The sequence below is a fragment of the Cupressus sempervirens genome, chromosome 10 (assembly GCF_028749045.1).
Source record: "Cupressus sempervirens isolate cs-2001-9-10 chromosome 10, ASM2874904v1, whole genome shotgun sequence".
Taxonomy (NCBI): Eukaryota; Viridiplantae; Streptophyta; class Pinopsida; order Cupressales; family Cupressaceae; genus Cupressus; species Cupressus sempervirens.
The window spans coordinates 980,008,882-980,032,527 of record NC_143127.1 but is presented as its reverse complement, the minus strand read 5'-3'; the positions used below and the strand labels follow the sequence as shown (position 1 = coordinate 980,032,527).

The window sequence follows — 23,646 nt, the reverse complement described above, 5'->3', positions numbered from 1 at the left end:
GGGTTTCTCAAATGACCATCTTCTAAAGAGTTTGTACAATATTGGATTACTCATCTTACTAAAGGACATCAAAGGACTGCTGTTGCCCTTGTTCAACCTAGCTACATTATGAGCAGAGTGTGCTGCCACCCTTGGAACCTTAGAACTGATATGATGGATAGTTTTTTTAATAATATGGTTAAGTTTAACAAACCTTGTAAGTTCAAGACATGAGTATGTGTAGAGGCGACCTACCAATGTAATTGAGACCCTAGTATCATCATGAACATCTGATCTTGCTTGTGGGTAAGCAGATTCAAGGAGGGGAGACTGTGATGTTCCCATCCAATCCAAACAAGAAAAAAATGTTTCATATATATACATATGACAGCTTACTGCAAAGTGCAATATGCGACGATCCATATTAAAAATGGAAATAGTGATCATAGGCAGCAATCACAATTGAGAGAAGCACTCTGTGTAACGTAGTGAAATAGCATAGAATAATAGCAAAGATCAGCAACCAAATGAAGACAAAAATCATTCTTATTTGTAAAATTGGCAATATTACACATACAATGTTGTGTATTCAATAATGCAGCAATATGCAATAATAGTATTAGAGTGAATGTCCATAATACATCGATCTGTTTTAGATTTTTTTTAAAGGAATAAAATGGTAAATAGTTAGTGTCCAGTAAAAGGGTGCAATTTGTTAACAACGGCAATTAACAAGAAGACAAGCTTATTAATGAAAATTAGTGATTTCCCAATAGGTGTGACTTCATCTTACATGAAAGGGCTGCGACTCTATTGCATCATGTTTATTAACAAACAAACATTAAGAAAAGCATCAATTCATGCCTAGGGGTCCAATTTGTTCATTTGGAGTTAAGTTCATGAACAGTGATGACACTTAAGATAATTGCTTCCCTTGGAAGAGGCATGTCTTTTAAGGAAATGAATATTTTGGAAAGCATAAAGGAAGATGGAGTGGGGCGAGAGAAATATTTTTGGAGCCTTTGTGAATGTATGACTTGTCAACAAGACAAGTCAAATAATACTTTCCAAGAAAGCTTATTGTTGTCATTATCCATCCCTGAGTAGAAGTCAGAAAGCATATCCATGGATTTCATTGTTGGCCTTCCTAGAGTGCATGGTAGAGATGGCATCTAGGTAGTAATTGACAAATTGACCAAACATGCACATTTCTTTGCCATATAATCTATGAACAAGGTACCTCACATTGCAAAGTTGTTCTTCATAGAGGTGTGTTGACTCCATGGGCTACCAAATAACATAGTAAATTATCAAGATAACAGGTTTCTCAATGTCTTCCACCAAGAGCTATTTAGGATGGCTGGCATAGAGCTGACCCTAAGCAGTAATTACCATACACAAACAGTTGGTCAAACGAAGATTGCTAACAAATGGATGGAAGGGTATTTACCCAATTATGTTGTGGGGTAGTAGAAGGCCTAGATTAGGTTGTTGCATTCAATTGAGCAATGCTGTAATACCACCTATCATTGGTTGATTGGGATGACTCATTTCTGAGCCTATATGGATATGATGCTACATCTACATAGAATTGGAATTTGGAGACAACATAACTCCCAAGGCCAAGGATTGGATTAAGGAGAGTCGGGACATCCTTAAGTCACTTAAGAATAATCTTCAAAGTGCACAGAATCAATAGAAGTTTTTTTGTGGATTAACACAAAGCTAATTTTATTTTTGAGGTGGACGATTCAGTCTTCTTGTGCCTAATCCCTGTAGACAGTGTTGTTGAGAAGATAAAACCTCATCTTTAGAGTTGCCTAAAAAATTCACACAGTGTTCTAGATCGTTATCTCAAAAACGCACTTGGGCTTCATAGCACTTTATCACTTGAACTTTCACCACTAAATAAGGGCATATTGCTTTTGATTCCTTATGGTATTATGATGTCAGAACGAGGAAATTTGCAAGCTAGTGCTCCAAGATGGTAGCAAGTACTTTATAACTAAGTGAAAACAAACTTGAAGGTTGATATATTCTAGTAACATCAAGTTTTTTTCAACCATTACTAACAAATCTTTATAGTTGAAGATCCATCTATTGAGTAGGAACAAACCCTTCAGCAATTTTTGATTGTGGTCCCTTCTTAGATCTCCAAATCTTATCACGTTGTTCATGATTAACAAGAAATTTTAAAAATTCTTATTCACAAATTTATAACATGCATATTTATCACTCTTTATGTTGGGCCAGTTCCAAGGGTTCTTTAAGACTTTATTTGGGCTGCTTCTACACATGAAAAGGAATTTCATAGAGATGTCTAGGATTTTTGTTGTCTCCCTTGTGAGCCTACCAGCGTGCATTTAATGGAAACTCATCAGCAAGTGTGATATTTGTGTACTAAGTGGATTATTAGAGCTCATAAAGGAGATGAAACTGAATTATATCACTTTATGTGGTTTCTCATAAAGACAAATTCGAAAAGGGCTTGGAATTCAATCTATCCTCGTTGAAATGTCATCTTTTTGAAATTGGAATTAATGATAAGCAATAATAATAAAATTAAATTATAAGAGAATAAATGTCCCTCAAACATGAGATACAAAAGGAATAGCAAAAAATCATTTGAAAGGAGATGTGGGAGGAGGAAACAAGAATGGAGCATAGGAATTATGGAGGGATTAAAGAGAGCATAGGAGGGGGAAGAAAATAAGTAATTATTTCAAAGGGCAAAGGGTTGTATTATGAAAGGTCGTCTATCTCAAAGAGCGAAAATGATGAAGGATTGTGTCCCTTTTGGAAAGTGTTAACTGTGAAAGGTTGTAACTATTGCAAAGGGAAGACATGATGAAGAGATGTGACTTATCCTCGCACTAGATGATATAAAGAAGATAAAGTTTTATTTGAGGATGAAATCCAAGGGAAAATGATTTGGGGAATAACATTTTTTTTTTCCAAAGGCAACAATGAAAAGTGGTGTCTCAATCCTTATAAAAGGTGGAAACATTTCACCAATACAGTAAACAAGAGAATTTATTCCAAGTGTTCAAGGATCACTAATAAATCCATCAAAAGAAATCCTTCATTTATCCATCAATCATTAATCCATCATGAAATCAAGCAAACTATCATCAAATCCACATCAATCATCCCTTCATCTTGGAATCAAGAAATCAAGCATCTTTCTATCAAATTGGCGTTCATTCAATCATCTTTGCCAATATATCAAACAACACTCCTTACATTATCACTGGTCAATCATCTTATCAGCAATCACTTAATCATCACTCACCAATACCTCAAATTATACAATCAAAGGAATTCACTCAATCAATCAAACATTCATACAAATATCAACCAATCGGCATAAATCAAATGACCAAGTATAATTTGAATAGAACTCAGAAAATAGTACAACAATCGAAAATATTAAAGAAAGTGATTGGTATGCAATATTATAGTATTAACTATAAAAACAATCATGTAAGGGCTAGTAAGGAGACCCGGTTGGGTGGGCAAAGATGGATTCCCTATCTAAGTAGGCCACCCCATGTTGGATGGACAAGAACTCCTGCCACTTGTGGAACAAGGGGTGTTATAAAATGCCCTTAAATCAAATGACCAAGTGTAATTTGAATAGAACTCAGAAAATAGTACAACAATCTAAAATATTAAAGAAAGTGATTGGTATGCAATATTATAGTATTAACTATAAAAACAATCATGTAAGGGCTAGTAAGGAGACCCGGTTGGGTGGGCAAAGATGGATTCCCTATCTAAGTAGGCCACCCCATGTTGGATGGACAAGAACTCCTGCCACTTGTGGAACAAGGGGTGTTATAAAATGCCCTTGGGCTTAGCTACAGTAAATGTTCTACAAACCCTATAATGGTCGGTTGTTGGAAGTAAAACTAAAGACTGGAAACAATCATGTATGGCTTAGAACTGAGACATGATTGGCAGGACAAAGACGAGTTCTCTGTCTACATAGGCCACCCATGTTGTGTGGGCAAGAGTGTTTAGCAAAGCATGGTAAGTTGTCATTGATAATTACTAATATTCTTTTTCATGGTCATTTTGGAGTTGAGAGGATTTACTGGAAGTTTTACACTTGCAAAAAAAATTAGTCTACTGGAAGCAGTGTTCAGGCAGTCAGAAAGACCAATTAAATATGAGCAGATTTAGTTACAGAATGAGATTGTCGGGCATGGTGGTACAAATGATTACGTCTAGTACGATCATCGCAAGGTCTGAAGTGGTTGCATTATGGAGATATTCATTTCTGAGTATTGGGCTGACAGTTCTGTGAAGAACAGGGCGGTTGGCAATGATTTACCAGTATGATGTATTGGTTGGAGAATTAATTTCCATAAATGATATATTTTGGTTGAGCCAACATCAGAGTTATTTACTCTTGATTGGCTATCATCGCTTTATTGTTTTGGTCAAAGATTCTACACATTTCATTCTAGAAGCCGAAAGGATTATGTTTTTGGTTAGGAGATCATATATTGGATCAAGTTTTAATTGCATAGGAGATATGTGATATATGGTTAACAATTATGTTGCATGGATGCAAATTGTATAGTCACAGATTGTGTTTGATGCAGAGACTACCAAAGCTTCATCAGAACTATTCTCAAGGGGAAACGAAAATTCTACTAAACAAATTGCTCTTTATCTACTGTGTGAGGCTTGCATGAGAATCCGTCTCACTACAGCACACAAATATAATGGTGGCAGTTCAATATGAGGATAACAATGTTGATGAAACAAAAAGTTTATAAAATTGTTTCAATTTAGGCCTTTACATTAGCTATCATATTTAATTGCACTTCATAATTGAGTAAACATCTAATCAAGCATTAGAGACATCGCTTCATATAGTGTGCTAATCAATTATATCAATATGTATTGATATTATTTCTCACAATGCAAAAATATTCACACATAAGTATATCCCTATTTCAAATTTTGGTATGGTGTTAGCTATATTCAGAACTTGAGGATTGTATGAGGTTTGCTTAAGAAATGAATTAAAAAATGTCTATATACAAAGTGATGAGCACATGCTTATACTAAAGGTGTGGTAAATCAGTATAAGGCAATCTTTTACTCTTCCAAATTGATAATCACAATAATCATCAATCATGCAACATCAGCAACTAAGAACACAAGATTTATGTGGAAATGCTTTCCTGAGAAAACCATGGCAAAATATTGTTAATAAAGACTCCTCTTACAAACATTGTAGGCACCAACCTATTGAAGACAGCAGTCCATACAAAACTTTGTAGAAACCAACTCACTGGATACACCAATCCCCACCATTGAGCACCAACCCAGCAAGAGAGGCCAATCTCTTCTATTGAGAGGCACCAACTGGTAACACAAGAGAATCATACTCATCATGAAAAGAAATCTCCTTCAACTCTACCTCAAATCTCCTATAAATCACCTTTAAAATCAGAATTAAATCACTTGAAAGATCTGCTATAAATGTACCTTTTATCTCCTTGAAAGGTCTGCTATAAATCTGCTCAAATCTCCTTGAAAGTTCTGCTAGAAATCTGCCTTCAACTTCTTTAAAAAGTTTGCCACATATATACCTTAAATCACTTGAAAGGTCTCCTATAAATTTGCTCATAATCTATTGTAATTCTGCTCATAATTCTGATGCAATTTTGCTTATATATCTGATGTAATTCCGAGGAGAAAACTAAATAAATTAGTGAGTAAAATTTAAAAACACACCTTCCACTATCTTGAATGGAAATAATGATCTTAGATTGCTTGAAAATTTGAAACAACTTATTTCCATCTCTAGATCACTACAGCAGCTCTTTTATACACTCAACTATGCTCTTTTGCCTATGGTAGGTTTCTAACTTATAAATACTACAGTTCAAAAAATTAAACTTGAACGCTTCTAAATTGCCTCAATGGACATTTACATGTGATAAGTTGGGATACCCAAAGTCTCTAGAAACCAATTAGGAAAGTAAGTAGAAGAGTTCTCGGTCTTTTTCAGCCATTGTTGTCACATGACAAAACTAACACCTATATTTCAAAACCAACCCAATTATTCAAAATCGCCTACTTTCAATATTCATAAAATTGCTACTTCTTAGACAAAGCAAGCCTAGTGTTTATGAAACTCTTGCATGTCTATATCTGGCAACTCACAGAGGCCACAAATATTCAATCTCTCTCCAGCTTTCCAACTTTTGATACCTAAGAACTGCTTCATGGCTCTTACTTCTCCAAAGAAATCAACTGATTGATTTTACTGATAAAAAATGCAAGGTTGACTGTCATAATTGGCTCCAATTGAAGCCCATTATTCCGCGTATGTTGGAAAGCACCTACTTATATCCCACTTCCATGTTCACAACTCTCTACATCTTTCTGAATTCAGGCCCATTTATGTATGTGTTTTGCTACTAGTACCATTTGAAATATACATGCTGTTTGCTTTTCAATACAAATTGGGATTTGTTATGCAGATAAATTATGCAATTCAAGTTTTTTTCACAAGCTTCCCTTTTTTCATGAAATTCTGATTGGATGTATGACATGGCAATTGATAGAAAGTTTCAAATGTCTTTACTTTAAGTCATACTAAAGATGAACGTATGTCCAAAGAAGTTTTGTCACATCCTGCCAGATATAGCTCAAATTTAGACATTTTGAACAAGCTAGATTTGTCTGATTCAGTCCAGACTTCTCAGATCCTAAAAAAAATTACAGGACTTCCAAATTTTCTTGGCCTCCAGAATGTATCAAAAAAATTCTAACATAGTCACCAAGTTCCAAACTGTAAATGGTAGGGTTCCTCCTGAACCTGAATCGTGATGGAACAAATTGCATCCACATTGTATGGTTAGAGTTTCACTGTTCAGTGTATTAATATTATGAACCAAATTTCACTTTATGTTACTAAAAATAAAGAATCGGGGACAAATATAATAAGATCATCTCTTTGTATACAGATAACTGTTTTGTATTCACTCCTTATGTGCAACCTCATGCAATGCGACCCCATGTTTCAAATATACCTAACACCATATCAAAAATTGAAACAGCAGTATATTTACGTACATGTTTTTTCTGCATTGAAGAAAAGAATATCAACACATAAAATTGATTTATAAAACTATATAGAGCGATGACTATGAAATAGAGTCGATGTAAGGGATTGCTAAGAGGGCGTACAGAGTTAGAGTAAGGAAGACCTTACTGTGTGGAGGAGTGTTGACGTACGATGGGACCCGTACAATACAGCCATGTAGAGTGTACGATGGACTAAGTTTGTACGAGGTGAGGGGATGTTTTGGCATATAGTAGGAATGGATTTTCGTACAGAGCATACAAATACAAAATGACTATTTTTTAAAAATCCACATATCATCTATTTAAATATACTGATTAGTTCACAAAGATCAAGTGTTCTATGAGAACAAAACTAAATAGGAGTAGTAAAATTGAAATTATTTCACAACAAATCCCTCAGCATTGTGTACAGCACCTGAGCATTATGACTTGCACGAGCAATGGTGCATCTGAAGAAATGTACGACGGCTTCCATGATGCAATTGACGTGCCGGAAGGTCATCATCTTCTTGAGTCCCCTGACTATCTTACTTAAGTCTTGTTGATATTGCATAAGATAAAGATCCTATGTCGCTATCAGAAGGGCTACATCACTTAACTCGAATAAGAAAATGGAAGCACAAAGATGTCACCCAAATCCACACAAGGGTGGAAGGTAACGCGAATACTATTAGCACTAAGATGACATTTCCCATGCTTAGAAAAACTCCTCCTCCTGTGCTACGAACAAGAATCCGCTCATATGATAATAATTCTTTTCTTAAATAATTCTCACGCTATAAGCTATATTTAGCCCCCGCTCCTGAAAACGAGTCAGAATTACCTCTCTGCTGTAGGTAAATCCTTACACATGCCCCTGTCCAGTCGCAACATGCAGAAATCTGCTCCACACACAATGTTGATACTTCCCAAACTAATCGTCACCGAACAGCTAAACAGAGGCTCGATCCCGAGAGCTCCGCGCGACCGAAATTTTTTCCCTCCGCTAAACCCTAGAACCTTTCCCCTTGCAGAAATCTGCTCCAGGCGAGGTTTATTTTCCGGGAAGTCGCCGAAATAGCGGAGTCGCTGCTAAATTTAGCCCTCGAAACCCCGCCTCGTCCGCAATTAGAAACATCAAAAAATAGCCTCGTCCGCAATTAGAAACATCAAAAAATAGCCTTTCTCTGAGGCAAATCAACGTTCATTGGTTCTTTAGCGGCAAATTAGCCGACTGGGTTGAGGAACAGTGGCGGAATCTTTGCTATAATCATGTAATTTAATGATGATTCCTTTGCTATAATCCATTGCATGGAATCTTCTGGTGAGGTGTGGCACGCGTTTGAGGTGTAGTTATGTTGTATTTTTGAATGATTTTGTGAAGATACTTGTTATGAGTAATGACAACACAGATATGTCAAAACAGAGAGAGATGGAAATAAAAATGAGTGCTCTTCACTTCCATGTTTGCCCGAAACATTTACTAATTCTTTTGAATTAAAATCTGAATTGGAATGGTTTTTTAAGTGTCTGTTTATGACTAATTCTTTTGAATTAAAATCTGATTTCGAATGGTTTTTTAAGTGTCTATTTATTTGCATGAGACGTATCACTGATATGCAAGAATCGGTTGGAAAGAATAGGAGTGTAGATATAATACTTTGCAGGTGTTCTTGACATATAGTTCTGATTTTTATTTATGTTATTTGCTGCACCAATTACAGAAAATGCGACACCAAATCGCTTCTCAACTATGCATTATCGGGTGCATTCGTTGTGCCCATGTATTTAGATTATTTGACTGTTTCAGCATTAAATTTTATTGTTGATTAATTAAATTAAAAAACATACTTTTTGTTTTCTTTTTGTTTTCTACATTAAATGGTTAGTAATAAGTATGGAAAACTAAAATAGTTATTACGAAAAATTCATTCTTCCTTTCTTATTGATTAAACATATTTAGTTTCTTTTATATTTATTTATTCTTTAATTCTTAATTTGTTTGAATTCAATTGTGGTTAAATTAATAATAATAATAATTTAAATTAGACTAATAATTTTCAATGTTCCATCTTATTTTTTACTTTGTAAGATGATCTTATAAATTTTCATCTAGAAATTTAAAATTTAATTTTAAAAAAATTATATTATTTTATATTAAGCATAATTTTATTTTATTTTATATTAATTTATTAAAGAATTTAACTATATTTTGCTCCACTTTTGTAATAATATTTACTTTCCAATATTTATTAATATAAAAAATATTGTTTGTATAATATATCAACTACTTTTAAAGTACATATTATTTAAATATTTCAATATTGATAAATTAAACAATTATTTTTGCTTTTTTATTTAATTGTTCTTTAAATTAATAAATTTTCTATGTATTTTTCAAGCTTCTTATCCCTAATTCACAAATGGAGATGGAAGTTTATTATTTTTCCTCCTATTAAAATGGAGATGATAAATATTGAAAATAGATATAGAAGTGGACATATGCTTATTTTAATACTTAATGAATTGAAATGTACAAAAAAAAAAATATTAAATATAAGATTTTAAATATAGAAAATTTCACCATCAAATTATAGGTCCCAAACTACTACCCAAATTGATTTGAGGCTATGTGAAGCTATACCCACATCTATGCTGCTACATCTATAGAAAATGGTAATATTTGACATTCTAATATTATATTATTCTTGTTTCATTCTATAGATTGACATTTGTTGTATTTAAAAAGGTTTTCACACACAATAACAAAAAAGAACAAGGCATTTCAAGTATGTCAAGTAACATTTTCAACACTTTTATAATTGAAATTAGTTCTCAATTTTACACCATTTAATCATATGCACTTCCTCTTATCAATTTGCATCATTTTCCTTTTACTCACGCTAGCCATGCATCTGACTCAAACTATGTTTGTATTTACATACAAAAGAATGTATTTAGACAATTGTACAACTCAAACCAACTCTTGAATTAGGATGTTGTGCATTAAATAGAACATTAAAGTTGTACAATTTTTGAACATCCAAAGAGGTTACTCGCGTGTAAATGACTAAATTATATATAACAACTAAATTGTAATCTAGAAATCCTTCTTTTAATATTACATCTCTTTTATTTTGATTTTAAGACAAAAAGACCTATTGGCGTACCCCTTGCACCTCTTTGGTGCAAGTGCTAGTATAATAAAGTTTAACTGTCTATGTCAATGGACGATAGTATGGAATCCCACGGCATTAGCCGCCCCTTCAAATCTTCCATTAATTGTTGTGCCTTCGACGACTGGACTGCTTGGTTAACACCACACCGACATTGTCATACGGATTCGTGGTATCTTTTCTTCTCTTTGAAGTCATATCTGTGCCATCATATGAACTTTTTTATAGCATTAATGAAGTTATGAAGCTTTGACAAATGATAATACAAGTCTTTATATATGAGAAGTGTTTTTTTTCATTTAAGGAATCTCTTCTTCTTTTCTTCAACTATTTTGAAACTTTTTTTATAGACATAACCTTCAAATCAAATCTTAATTTGATAAAACATTGGGTGGCAAATTAAATAGAAAGTTTCTTTATTAATCTTGAGTCAATTTTCAACTATTTGGAAACTTCCTTTAAAAACATATCTTTTGGAATAAATCTTGATTTAATGAAACATTGAGCGTGAAATTAAATAGAAAGTTTCTTTATTGATCTTGAGTTAATGAAATTGAAATTGAAAAATTGTGATTAGAAAATTTCAATAAAATGTTTAGATATTGATGCATTTGGGTTCTATTATTGTAAAAAGAAATACTTTTAATTTTAATAGATACCATAAGATAACTTTATTGAAATAAGTTAAATGAAAGTTTTGAAATAGCTAACCCACCATCTCCTTAATAGCTTCTATCACAGTTGGCATTGGGCATTTGAGCAGCAATTTCAACCTCTTGTCCTGTACTGGTCTGAAAAATGCCTTCTATTGTCTGCTTGTTTTAAAGGTAAATGTTGCTTCCATTCTACCTTTCAATTCAGTCACTATCACTTCTATAAATTTATTGTTTTAATTATTAGAAAATTCTTTCCACCTTTACTATATATAATGCCTTCAGATAGTTTCCACATTAACGGAAACATCACTTCAACCTTCCTCAAAGATCATGCCTTACCTGTTATCACATCTTGTCATGATTAACCCATTTATTACCAATTTTCCAAATCTGCCCATCCAACTTTTTTGATAGTCCTTTATGACATCAATTATCTTTCCATCATCTCTTTTTTATAAAACACTCAACTAATCTCAAAAAGAACACCAACTAATAAATGCATGAAACCTCTTCGTCAATTCCTTCCCAATGGCTACAATTTTCAAAAACTAACCATCCATCCTCCCTTAAGCCTACTACCCATTTTGAGAGAGCATTTGCATCTTTGTTTGCTTCTCTAGAGACATGGTAAATTTGAAATTCCTCAAAATTATTTAACTCTTCAACAATAGATACTAACAAAAAATTTAAGTGCCATGTGGAGATTGAATTATTGCTAACAACTTGCACAACCACCATCGAATCACCTTCTAAAATAATTTTATTTCATCCATATTTTTTTGCACATTTTAATGCTAGCAATGCTTCCTAGAACTTTGCTTCATTATTTGTTTCATCCTGTAACCTTAATGCTCCAAAGGCCACGTCTCCCCTGAATAATCCTTTATAATGCATCCTGCTCCTAATTTTCTAGGGTTTCCTTTAGATGCCCCATCAAAATTTTACTTTTTAACCAACCTTCTTCAGGAGCTTCCCATTTTGCATCTTCCCTTTTATTGGTTTTAGAATTAGATTTTCCATTTGCCCATTCCTTTCCTAATTTGATCTCTAGCCACATTTTTTGAGTAGCTCTATCATAATTCATTAACACACATTTTGACATATTTTTCCTAAAGATTGCAACATTAACCATTTCTTCAATAGACTGATCAATCATTTCTAAAAGTTGATCAATTATCTCTGATAATTCCTAAAAAATCCTTCTATTCCTTTCCTTCTAGATCTCCCATATAACAATTTAGGGATTCACTCTCCATATGCATTCAAAAAAATTTCTCCTTCCTACTCTTGGCCATAGAGAAGGCCTTAAGATAGGGGCTCCAAGGTCCAAACCAACCCAATTTCTCTTGAAGACAAGACACCCCCATCATTGTGCTATAGTGTCACAATTTAACAACAAGTGATTAGCACTCTCCTCTTCCTTTCCACACATAACACATTTTGTAGAGCCTTGGAAACAAAATTTTCTTCTCCTATCCCTTGTTAAGATTTTTCCTTGTATTGCTAGCCATGAGAAAGTTCCCACCTTTGGAAGTATTTCTTTACTCTAACACAAATCCTCCACTTCAAAACATTCTTCCTCCTTATTGTCTAAAATTTCATATCCAAACTTGACTAAAAACTTACCCAAAGCTATTGCACACCAACTAATCCTATCATCTCTATTAATTATGTAGACCTTTCTTCTATGAAAGATCTCCCTTAGGGATTATTGTTGTCCTTTAGATAGACCTTCCACTCTCCAATCTTTCCACATCCATTTTATCCCAAATACTCCCTCAACTTCCATCATATAGTTTCTAACATTCCTACCCCACAAGTCACACAATATCTATTTCATTTCTCTATCTCCTATTTCCTCATCTAAAGATTTGTTTCCATTCCATGAGTCCTCCCAAAACTTTTCCCTATTACCATTACCAATTACCCATGAAATATGGTTTGTTATGACATGCCTGCATGAAAGAATAAAATTCCATATTGTTGAACCTCTAATTGGATTTTGAATAGTTAAAATCCTTATATTCTAATGAGAGTCTAAATATTCAGCTTTGAGAATCCTATTCCACATTTGCTCTTCACCATTTTCCATCTGCCATACCAACTTTGCCCCTAAAGCAATGTTCATTGTGTTCTAGTCTCTAATTCTTACACCTCCAAACTTCTTCGGTCTACAAAAATTTTCCCCTTTAAGTAATGACCATTTTTTCTCTTCCCCCACCCCACTCCAAAATAATTTTCTCATCTCCCTTTCCACTAAGTTAATCACCTTCTTCAAGATTTTTAACCACATCACTAAGAAAATAGGCAGCACTAAGATCACTACTTTTGGCATCATAATCCTTCCTGCAGAAGTCAACCACTCACCTTTTCATCCTTCCATCTTCCTCAAACATTTTTCTGCCAATCCTTTCCATACTTCACTTCTATTTTTCCCTCAGAATAAAGGAATTCACATATACCTACTTGGAAGATTTTCCTACTTTATATTTAGAATTCTCCCAATGGCTCTTCTCCTATAAAGAGGGGTGTTAAAAAAGAAAATTTTAGACTTTTCTCAATTTCTCTTTTGTCCTGGCATTTTTCCATAGATTTCCAATCTTTTTCATCAATCAGATTCTTGCTCTGAAGCTTCACCAATTAGAAAAGTGTCATCTACAAACTGCAGATGCGAAATTGGGTCTACTCCCCTTGCCACCTTTACCCCTTTTCGTATACCTCTAACCTTTTTTTCTTTAATTAGCCTCCCTAACACTTCAACCAAGATTATAAATAAGAAAGAAGATAAAGGGTCCCCTTGCCTAATCCCTTTTTCTAATTCAAAAAAGCCTTGGGGACTGCCATTAACCAACACAGAGAACCTTACAAAGGTTAAACAACCTTTTACCTAGCTAATCCAATCCTCATTAAAACCAAATTTCTTTATAACTTTGAACAAAAAATCTCTATTTACCTCATCATAAGATCATTTAATACCCAATTTTACAATCATTTTGTTAAGCTTTTTTGTTCTAATTGAGTGGATCATTTCATTGGGAATAATCACCCCTTCAAACATGGATCTTCTTGGAGCGACTCCACTTTATTCCTTAGATATTACATCATTCAACACCACTTTAAGCCTATTGGTAACTACCTTTGAAATGATTTTATACACAATGTTACATAAAGAAATTGGTCTAAAATCATCAAAAGATTTGCATTGATCCCTTTTTGGAACTAACACAATCAAAGTATTATTCAAATATTTTAGAACAAACCCCCTCTTCTGGATTCCTCCACCATCCCCCAAATTTCCTCTTCTACACACTCCCAAATGAGTCTAAAAAAACTACTTGTCAAGCCATATGGCCCTAGGCTCTTATCTTTATCTAAATCCCATAAAGCATTTTCACCTCTGCTTTTGAGACTTCAGCATCTAACATTGCATTTTGCTTGTTTGTAATACACCCCTAAATGTGATCCAAAACATCTTCATCTGAAGCCTACACCCCATCCTCCCATCTTCCTCTATCTTTGAAAAAATCTACTGCCACTTTCTTTATCAATTTTGGATCACTTATCACCTCACCCTCCCCATTCTTAATAGAAATTTTTTTATTATGAGCTCTTCTTATTTTAACTGAATATGGAAGAACTTTGTGTTTCTATCCCCTTCTTTCAACCACACTTCTCTTGATTTTTGTCTCCAGAGTACTTCTTCTCTTAACAGGATTTCATCATACTCTTTTTTTAGCCTCTTTTCTTCTAGGAAATCTTCCTCGTTCATCCTCTCATAAATTATTTTTTCATTAAAAGTTTTAAGTGCTTCTTCTAGTACCCCTTTTCTCTTAAATATGTTTTGGAAAGATTCTCTATTCCACACTTTTAGCTTTCCTCTTATATGTTGAAGCTTTAAAAAAAAATTAAAAGCCTTGTTTCCTTCCACTCAAGTGCCTCCATCCACCATTTTTACACCATCTCCTTAAATCCATCTATCTTCATCCACAACTTCAAATTTGAAAGGGCATCAATTAGGAGTATATTCTTCCTAAATTCTTAGACTTATAAGGAAGTGATCTAAACCATGAATAGGTAGAATTTCAGCTTCAACAAACCAAACAACTCTTGTCCAATCCCCCCCTAAAAGGAACCTATCCAAATTATTAGTAATATTCACAAACCCTTGCTTCCTATTGTTCCATGTAAAATCCCCCTATTTAAAGGGAATATTCATTAGCCCGTTTTTCATAACAAAGGTCAAGAAGTCCTCCTATGTAGTTGACCTCCAACCTTTACCTCCTTTTTTTCCTTATGGGTAGAGGATATCATTGAAATTACCCCCTAAAATAGTGATTTCATCTTGTAATAGTTTGAGAACATCTATTAGTGTCTTCCATAGTTCTCTCTTCTCTTTGCTCTGAAATGGGCCATAAACATTAAGAGCATTAAATTCATACCCTAATTATTTTGAAGAAACTTTGATCCACTGCCAATTCTTGCCCATCTGCATTACAAATCTAGTCATTATCTCTTGATTCCATAAAACACACATTCCCCCTAAGGCTTCCTCTATAGCCACCCACACACTTTTCCATCTATTAAAATTTCATCTCATCCCCTCCAAATCATCCATCTTTATCTTTGTTTCTTGCATTAACATCACATCTGGTTTTGCTTGATCAAGGCCTCTCTTGATCAAGTGTGTTTGGTTAGGGGCATTACAAACCCTAACATTCCACGAGAGGATCTTCATCCCTTCTAGGAGGGGTTCCTTCACCTTCCCATTTTCAATTTACTTTGACCTCTTGCACTTCCTATAATTTGGATTGATGCATTAATTATTCTTCTTCCCCTTTCTTGGCTATCCCCAATATATGCCTTATGTTTTTTACTTTATGTTTTCTCTATAGTTCATTTTCTTTAAGGATCATATTTTCCTCCATCCCAAAGAAATATTCTTCTCCATCAACATCTCTTTCCTCATCATCCTCATTCAAAATTTCCTCCAAGATTGACTCTCCTAATCTTCCTTTCAGATTTTTTATTGGAGAGATTTTAATATCCTTAAAACACTCTCTAATCCCCCCTCCATTTCTCCTTCCAACCCTATCATATACCCTTAGTTTTCCTCCCACTCCTTTGGTGATTCTTCTAGCCTTTCTAATAATAGTACCACCTAACACCTTGCCTCCTGAGACCTTTGAGGTCATTCTACAGCCTTACAACCCTTTTTTTAACTTCCTTCAAAAGTTCTATAATCAACCCCATCCTCACTAACTGGCCTTTGCCCCTATTCCATCCTTATATTGACATTCTCACTCAGCAACCTCCTTTGCTGATCTTCACCAGCATATTTTCCACTTTGTGGTGTTTCCTTTGGGCCTTCGCAACTTTCATCATCTACCACTATTTTCTGAACCACTTCTAGATTCTTGCATACCCCAAACTCTTTTTCCTAACAATTTTTTGCTCTTGTTTTCAACATCATAACATTCTCCACCTCTACATTATCCCTTTTCCTTAAAATTTCATTCTAATCCTTCTCGACTTCTTTTATCTTGGCCATCTCTATAACCTTTTGGAGTAGCCTTTCCCCTTCTTTGCTCTTATGACATCCTTCTTGTTTATAACTTTCTAAGTCATGTTTCTCACAAAGGCAAATCTCAAATACCTTCAACCCTTCCTCCAAAGACACTGGTTGTCTCCATACTACCCCTTCCTTATAGATGACAATTAGTTCAGGGATTGGATGACAATCATCCACATTATACATATTCTCGGGAACATTTTCAAAGTTTCTCTGTCCACCATTTCCATCGCCTTAATGAATGTTCCTAGCTTGTTTCCAATCTCTTCATAACATTGTTCCTGCCAATATTCCTAGGGAAAATTTCTCAATCCTACCCATAGAGAAAGTTCCTTTATTATCTCTTTTGTTGGGTCAAAATTGGGGGTCCATTTCTTCATATAAAACCCATGTCTGTCCATAAAATAAGGGCCACTATTCAAGATCCAATCCCTATCTTGTGCTATATCCATTGTAACCATAAAAAAACTATTTTATAATGTTTTAAAGTCTTTCATAGCACCCCATTTCTCATCACACTAGGTTTTAATCTTACCTATTTTTGGCTTTAGAACTCCCCACTTTACAAATAATGCAATTTTCTCTAGAAATTCACTCTTCTCCTTTATCAAACCACTTTCTAGCACCAACTTGTCAACTGTGCATTGAGTCAACTGTTGATCCTATATCATTTGCTTCTCATGGTTTTCCACTAACTGTGGTTTTCTCATTTTTTTGGCTATATTTTCAAAAACCATGTAATGCCCTACCAAGGGATTCAAAAGAATTAACCTAAAGTTCTAACTAAGTTTGCCAAACATTTTTTTTTAAACAAGAAAGGTAAAACATACACATCAAACACATAGTAGCAGAAGCAATAACATACAATCAACTATAAGCAAATATAATAGGTTACATTCCTTAAGGATCCCAAAATGTTGAATTACATTTAAATTTAATTAATACTAAGTCTGACCACTACCACATCCATATGAAAGAATAAGAGAAAGTCGAAAGTCTATTTAATAATATACATTTGTTAATAATGCCTCTTGACAAATGAAATTTGAAATGCTCAATCATCCATTGTACATGTCACATGGTATGAAAGGCTAAAGAATATCATATGTAGAAACAAAAATACATCATCCTCCTCAAATCCATGATACAAAGTACAATAAAAATAAATGAAACCATTCACCATAATGATACATAAAAAGAATGAAAGTAAATGTAGACAAGGAAGCTCCAGCCACGGTGACTACAGATGGATCTCGATGGTAACAGTAAAAAGCACTACCACCCAACCACGTGAAACCTAAATGACCCACTCCCACTGTGCTGAGGAGATAGTCTCAAGTCCCAAACAAGATATCAAACCAAATATCAAAAATACTCTCTAAGTCCAGGAAATCCTAAAAGTATTCTAACTCAAAGGTTCCAGACAGATCGACATCTAATTCTCAAAGGCACATAAGACATGTAGGAAACCTACTGTATGAGTAGGCAAGTGCATCGCAAAAATTCTGTTGGAGTTGGCAGTCTCTTAGGACTCCAAGGTTACTAGTGATCCCTATGTGGCCACTAGTATCCTCTCAGACTGACAAGGCATACTATGGAATGCAAGGTCACAACCAAGTGTTCTCTCTACTCCCATCCTAGTTTGTACTAGCACTTGAGGCATGGGCGAGAACATACAAAGACTCTTATTAGGTTCATTTTTCTCTCATTTAGTGTAATGTTTTCACTTATTAAAAAACTTACAATGAGTTACCCTGGGAACCACTTAGGGCCCTGACCCCCATTGCAAGCCACTTCCTGACACTACATATAGATTACCTATGCTAGGCTCATGAAATCACAAATCAAAGAATCATAGTAAAATCACCTCATTCCTATACAAGTGACTAGAAAGCATCATAAAGATAATCATAATAATCACATCAGTTCTCTGTGAGCAATTGGAAAGCATCCCAAGATAAATTACAATACCCATCAGTTCTCAATGAGCAATTAGAAAGTATCCCAATAATACTAATCAATGACTCAAAATGGTTAAGTTAAACATGTCACAACATGACATCATCAAGATCAAAGCAAACACTTGAGTCCTATCAAGGCGACTGAAAAGTAACCCAAGTATAATTGATCGAGGACTCAAAAATGGTTAAGTCAAGTATCTCATATATATACACCTTAGCTTCACACAAGAAGACCGAAAAACAATAACAATAATAAATACAATCCATCATAGAGCATACTAAAAACATTACTATGGTTGAGTTTAAAAAGATCAAGAACAAAATATCAGCATGACATCACAAACACATAACCCCTGAGCGTCTAGTAACAACCTACGACTGGTCAAGCTAAGTTAAACCCTTGAACCCAAAACATAGACAGTACATAAAAATCATAATAGTCTCACAGCTCAGTTTGATTAATAATATATTGTTGAGTTAATGTGAGGTTTCCATTTCCTGTTGAACGTATGTTTTAAATAGATAAAATCCATAGCTACCCTTACAAATTATCTTGTTCTTTAATTTAAATAATGGTACAATTACCTTATAGTTAACCCATATATTTGTTTGGAATAAAAATTAAAAATTTTCCCCATAATTTTTTGAAATCAATTTTCTTAAAATACCTTATGGGTAAATGTTTGATTATTTAAAATATTAAGATTATAACTAATAATCTTTCAATGAAATAATTCTGATTTTATTAAAAATCATTATCATTATAAAATGAATTCATTTCCATTAAATACTCTCCTTTAATTCAATCTCAATTAAATTCCATTTATTTAAATTGATTAATAATTCATTACATTACTTCAATTATTAACTAATCTTAATTAAACTTAATTTAATTTAATTAATTAATAAATATATAAAACTAATTATACTATCATTCATTAATAATTTATTAAACTTAATAATTATTAATAAATAATAAACTCATTAATAAATTTACTAATTAATAATAATGATTAAAATTATTAGTAATTAATTTAGAAACTTTCAATTAAATTTATTATTTAAAATCAAAATTTCTAATAAACAAAGTTTATGAAATATTTTATACATATTAAAAATAATTAAAATAAAAAAGGAAGTGGGCGTGTTTTATTTGGAACATCGACCTTTTAAAGGAAAGGTTGTGGCCTTTAAAGCCTACGATAGCTCTGTCATAGCAGACTACTACCGCAATGGCTAAGGCCATCATCGACTAGTAAGGTAAGGGGGTGGGGTGGGGTAAAACCCCCCCTCTCCAAATATATTTTTACAACATTGAAATATTCACAGTTCATCATAGAGAAATTTGGATTTACAATCCACAGTCACGAAGAAGATAGAATTATTTAAATAACGTAATTAACTATGCAATTCAAAACATAAGAATCTACCTGGATTCTGATGCTAAAATCACAATGCCCAGAAGATTTGTGAGAGAATTCGCTTCTATCCAAGAACTTTTCTCTAAATTTTTTTCCAAAATTCCCCTTCCTAAATTTGCTTCCAAATTCTCATCCCTAAAAAATGAACCCCAATTGGTGATAAGGAGTTCTCTCTTTAAATCGGGGCACTAATTGTGCATTCACGCGAGAGGACTCCGTGCTCACCAAACTTTAACTCGTAATAACTTTTCTTAATCTTTTCCTTACGTTTTCCACGCATGTTTATTGAATTATTAAATAACTTTATTTAATTTTTACTTGACTTCTATTTTAATTGATTTATTACATTTTAATCTCATGCGCACTTTATGCAATAAAAATATCTTTATTAAATTCATTTGTTTTATCTTTTAATTAATTTCTTATATTTTAATCTCATGCACATATCATGTGAACTTAAGACTTTTAATATTTTAATATCTTTTTCACTTTTTAATTTATTTTTGAAACTTAATTGAAAAAATATTTATTGACTTGAATAATAATATTATTTAGCATTTATTTAAAAATGAACTCTAAATATATTATTATTAAATTAAATAAATATTATCGCATTCTAAATTTATACTTATAACTTTTATCTTCAAATTTAATTTTTTTAATTTAATTAATTAAATATTAAAATACCAAAATTATTTTTCATTAAATTAAATCATTTACTTAGATTTAATTAATAGAAAAATCACCAAAGACTCATAAAACAAAATATGAAAATCAATCATAGAAGAACACATACAAAATCAAACTAAAGGGTTAGAATCACAAATTAATGTCATTCGATGCATTTAGAGGGTAGACACTTTAGATACTTGTCCTAATTATCTAGGACAAATGGCTTAAAGGTTTAGGATTTAGACTTAAGAATTTATCTCCCCTCTCTTACCATTAAGATAATGTGATAGGGTACACTCATCTTGGCAATTCAGGGAAGTCAATACCCGATACCTGCAACCTGCATAAAATCTATGCATGTATAGACACAATATTCTAAGCTAAATAGGCAATGGCAGGAAGTGGTACATCGTGTAGATCCCGACTAGCAGGTGACTATAACTCCCTTCCTTAACCACATCAGAAATGCCATACATAAAGAAAACAAACACCCACACCATACACATGCAGTATGGGGTAAGTATCCATAAGAAAACACATATGATAATCCATCTAACTAAACACCATCAATAACTAAAAAACACTGTAATAAGCATCATGCATACATGAAGTATAGAGTACTAAGTAATCTCATCATATATCCACTGAATCTGAAACAATATATGATAATCCTAAAATAATGCTACTAATCATCAAGCATAAAACTGGCCTAAAAGAGTTCGGCAATGATAATAAAAATGCGAACTAAGATTAGGCACTACATCCACCCCCCCAGACTTAGGCTTACTCTTGGAAGCCTACAAGAATGGTAAAGCTAAGGACTCACTGTACGGGTCCTATTGGACCCTTTCCCCTATAGGAGGATATTGTTAGAGTTAATAATTAATTTACTAATTATTTATTCTATTTACTTAAGCTTACTTAGGTAAATGCATTTATTTATTAATTGTAGTCTAGGAGTTAGTTATAAGTTGTTGACAATATGGGAGTTTGTTCTCTCCTAAATCATACTTATCCTCTCACATTGTTCGAGACTTTCCACCTTAAGTGGATGTATGCTTAGTTGTCACACTTATCTCCTAGCATCTTCTAGCTTGTTCTAAAATTTTTCTAGAGCTCTTTATATTCGGCCTCCCTCTTTGTATTTCCATATCATATCACATATCTTGTTGTGCATATCATAAATACATTTTCTCTTTTGTTTGCATATTTGCTCTCATGTCCATTTAAGGTTTTTCCCTTGCTCCATGCTCTTCTTGTTCTTGGCTTCTCTTTGACAAGTTCTCGCATGCAGGTGATCTTGAAAATCTTTGGAGTTGGCTTTCATCAACTCCAACATGGTATCAGAGCCTTCTTGCTGCTGCTTCATTCAAGAATTTTGAAGTCGTGATTTGAAGTCACAAACCCTAGTTTGTTTGTGCATTTTTGCTTCAAATTTGAGGATCGACGAATTTTTGGAGCACATTGGGGCCAAACGGACATTGCCATTGGATCTGAAAGGCCATTTGCAGTTAGGATTCATATAAAGCTTGTCAATTTTGGAGACAAAGCTCCGGGAGGCAAAAAAAAAATTGTTGCAGTCCATTTCTGTATGGATCGTATGGATTTATGAGTGAAAAAAATAAAAAATAGTGCCGTTGGGTGGTCACCTAGAGGTCGCTGCTGTGCCACAATGGCCTCGCCTACAGTGGTCACCCCGTTGCAGAGGCCACTGCGGCTGGGCGACGCCCCTAGCCTCCTGCACCTCCGCCAGGCAGAACAGCCAGTTTATTGCCGCCTTGCTCTGTGTAGACTCAGTGCCAGCAGGGATGCACAGTCATCACCTGACAGCCAGTTTGCACATGACACGTGACACGTGGCAGGGCTACCACGTGGCACTTTGCCACGTGGCCCCTGCCACATCATCTGTCTTGCCACATGGACTGCCACGTGGCTTCTTTTTTGCAATGATGGCTAATAGGCTGTGAATTTTAATGTAGCAGTTTGCTGACATAAGAATGATGTCATCAGACCTTGCTTGCACCTCTCCTTCAGGGTCATTTTGGACCTACCTTCAATTTTTGGGCCATAACTTGAGCATACATAGGTATTTTTCCATTTCGAAAGAAGCGTTGAAAAGCTAATTTTGAGACAAAGACTTTGGTGTAGATATTTTAAAGTTTTGATGCATTTTTATGGCCTATTTTTTAGTTTAAATTTGAAGTCCTATTTTTGACTCCAACATGCATATCTTTTGCGTCCCATGCCCATTTTTTGAAAACTTTATATTTTTGGAAAGCTAGTTCTATGTACTTTTTAGAAATGTGGTCATTTTTTTGAGTTTTTGGCCTATGCTCTTTCTATCATAGTTTTGGCTTTTTTCTATATGGTGGATATCTTGAGTGTTTTAGGCCCTAGGATCATTTTTCTGGCATGTATTCTCTTATTTTTGGCTGTACTATGTTTTGTTGCAATTTGTTTTCGATTTTGATCATTGTAGCTATCATTTTGAAGTAATTTTATGTATCGCACTAATATAAAGTGCCACTCTTGCATTCCAGGGGTCATGAACGTTGTTTTGATTTAGTTGTACGTGCACTATTTTTATAAAGCACCATGGGAGGGATAGTTGTTTGCTGTTTTAAGCATTCTCCCTTTGTCAAGTGAGTGTCCCTTTCATGACATTAGCCCATGCAGAGTCAGTTTGATTGTGTCTTCATAGGTGTTTGTACCTCTTCCCTCTCTCGTCGTTCTTGGTTCGTTTGCAGGAGACTTTGGCCCACCTTCTCAGTTGCCTATCAACACACCCCATCTACATTAAGGGGGGTTATGCTATTGTTCTAATGCATCCATGGTTCGATGGTTCGATAGTGTGAACTATGTATTCAGTGGTTGATCCTATGTACAAGGCGATTTGATGTAGTAATTATTTATTCTATTACTTAAGCTTACTTAGGTAAATGCATTTATTTAATATCTTGTATTTAATGCATGTAGTGGTTAGTTGTTGACAACACGAGAGTTTGTTCCCTTCTAGCATGTTCCACCTTTTGTAGATGTGTGTTTGGTTGTCAACCTTATCTTCTACCACCTTCTAGCTTGTTCTACAAGCTTCCTTGAGGTCTTTATAAGCGACCTCTC

At 34.0% G+C, this 23,646-nt stretch overlaps 1 protein-coding gene across 6 annotated transcripts in view; it reads right to left on the bottom strand.

Annotated features, from left to right (window-relative positions):
• The window catches only part of LOC149537252 (serine/threonine-protein kinase BSK1-like), a 120,834-nt gene extending 112,026 nt beyond the window's left edge, over positions 1–8,808 (bottom strand). Inside the window, exon 1 of one of the 6 annotated variants that reach the window (XM_089807544.1) lies at positions 8,732–8,808. Coding sequence is in view for 4 of the 6 variants with exons in the window: in XM_089807542.1 (XP_089663668.1) it covers positions 7,508–7,645 (138 nt within the window). In the remaining 2 variants the exon portion in view is untranslated. Of the gene's footprint in view, positions 1–7,507; positions 8,706–8,731 lie in introns of those variants that run through there. The other 5 variants (XM_089807542.1, XM_089807540.1, XM_089807543.1 and 2 more) reach the window with 5 other exon arrangements.
• Positions 8,809–23,646: the final 14,838 nt, after the last annotated feature.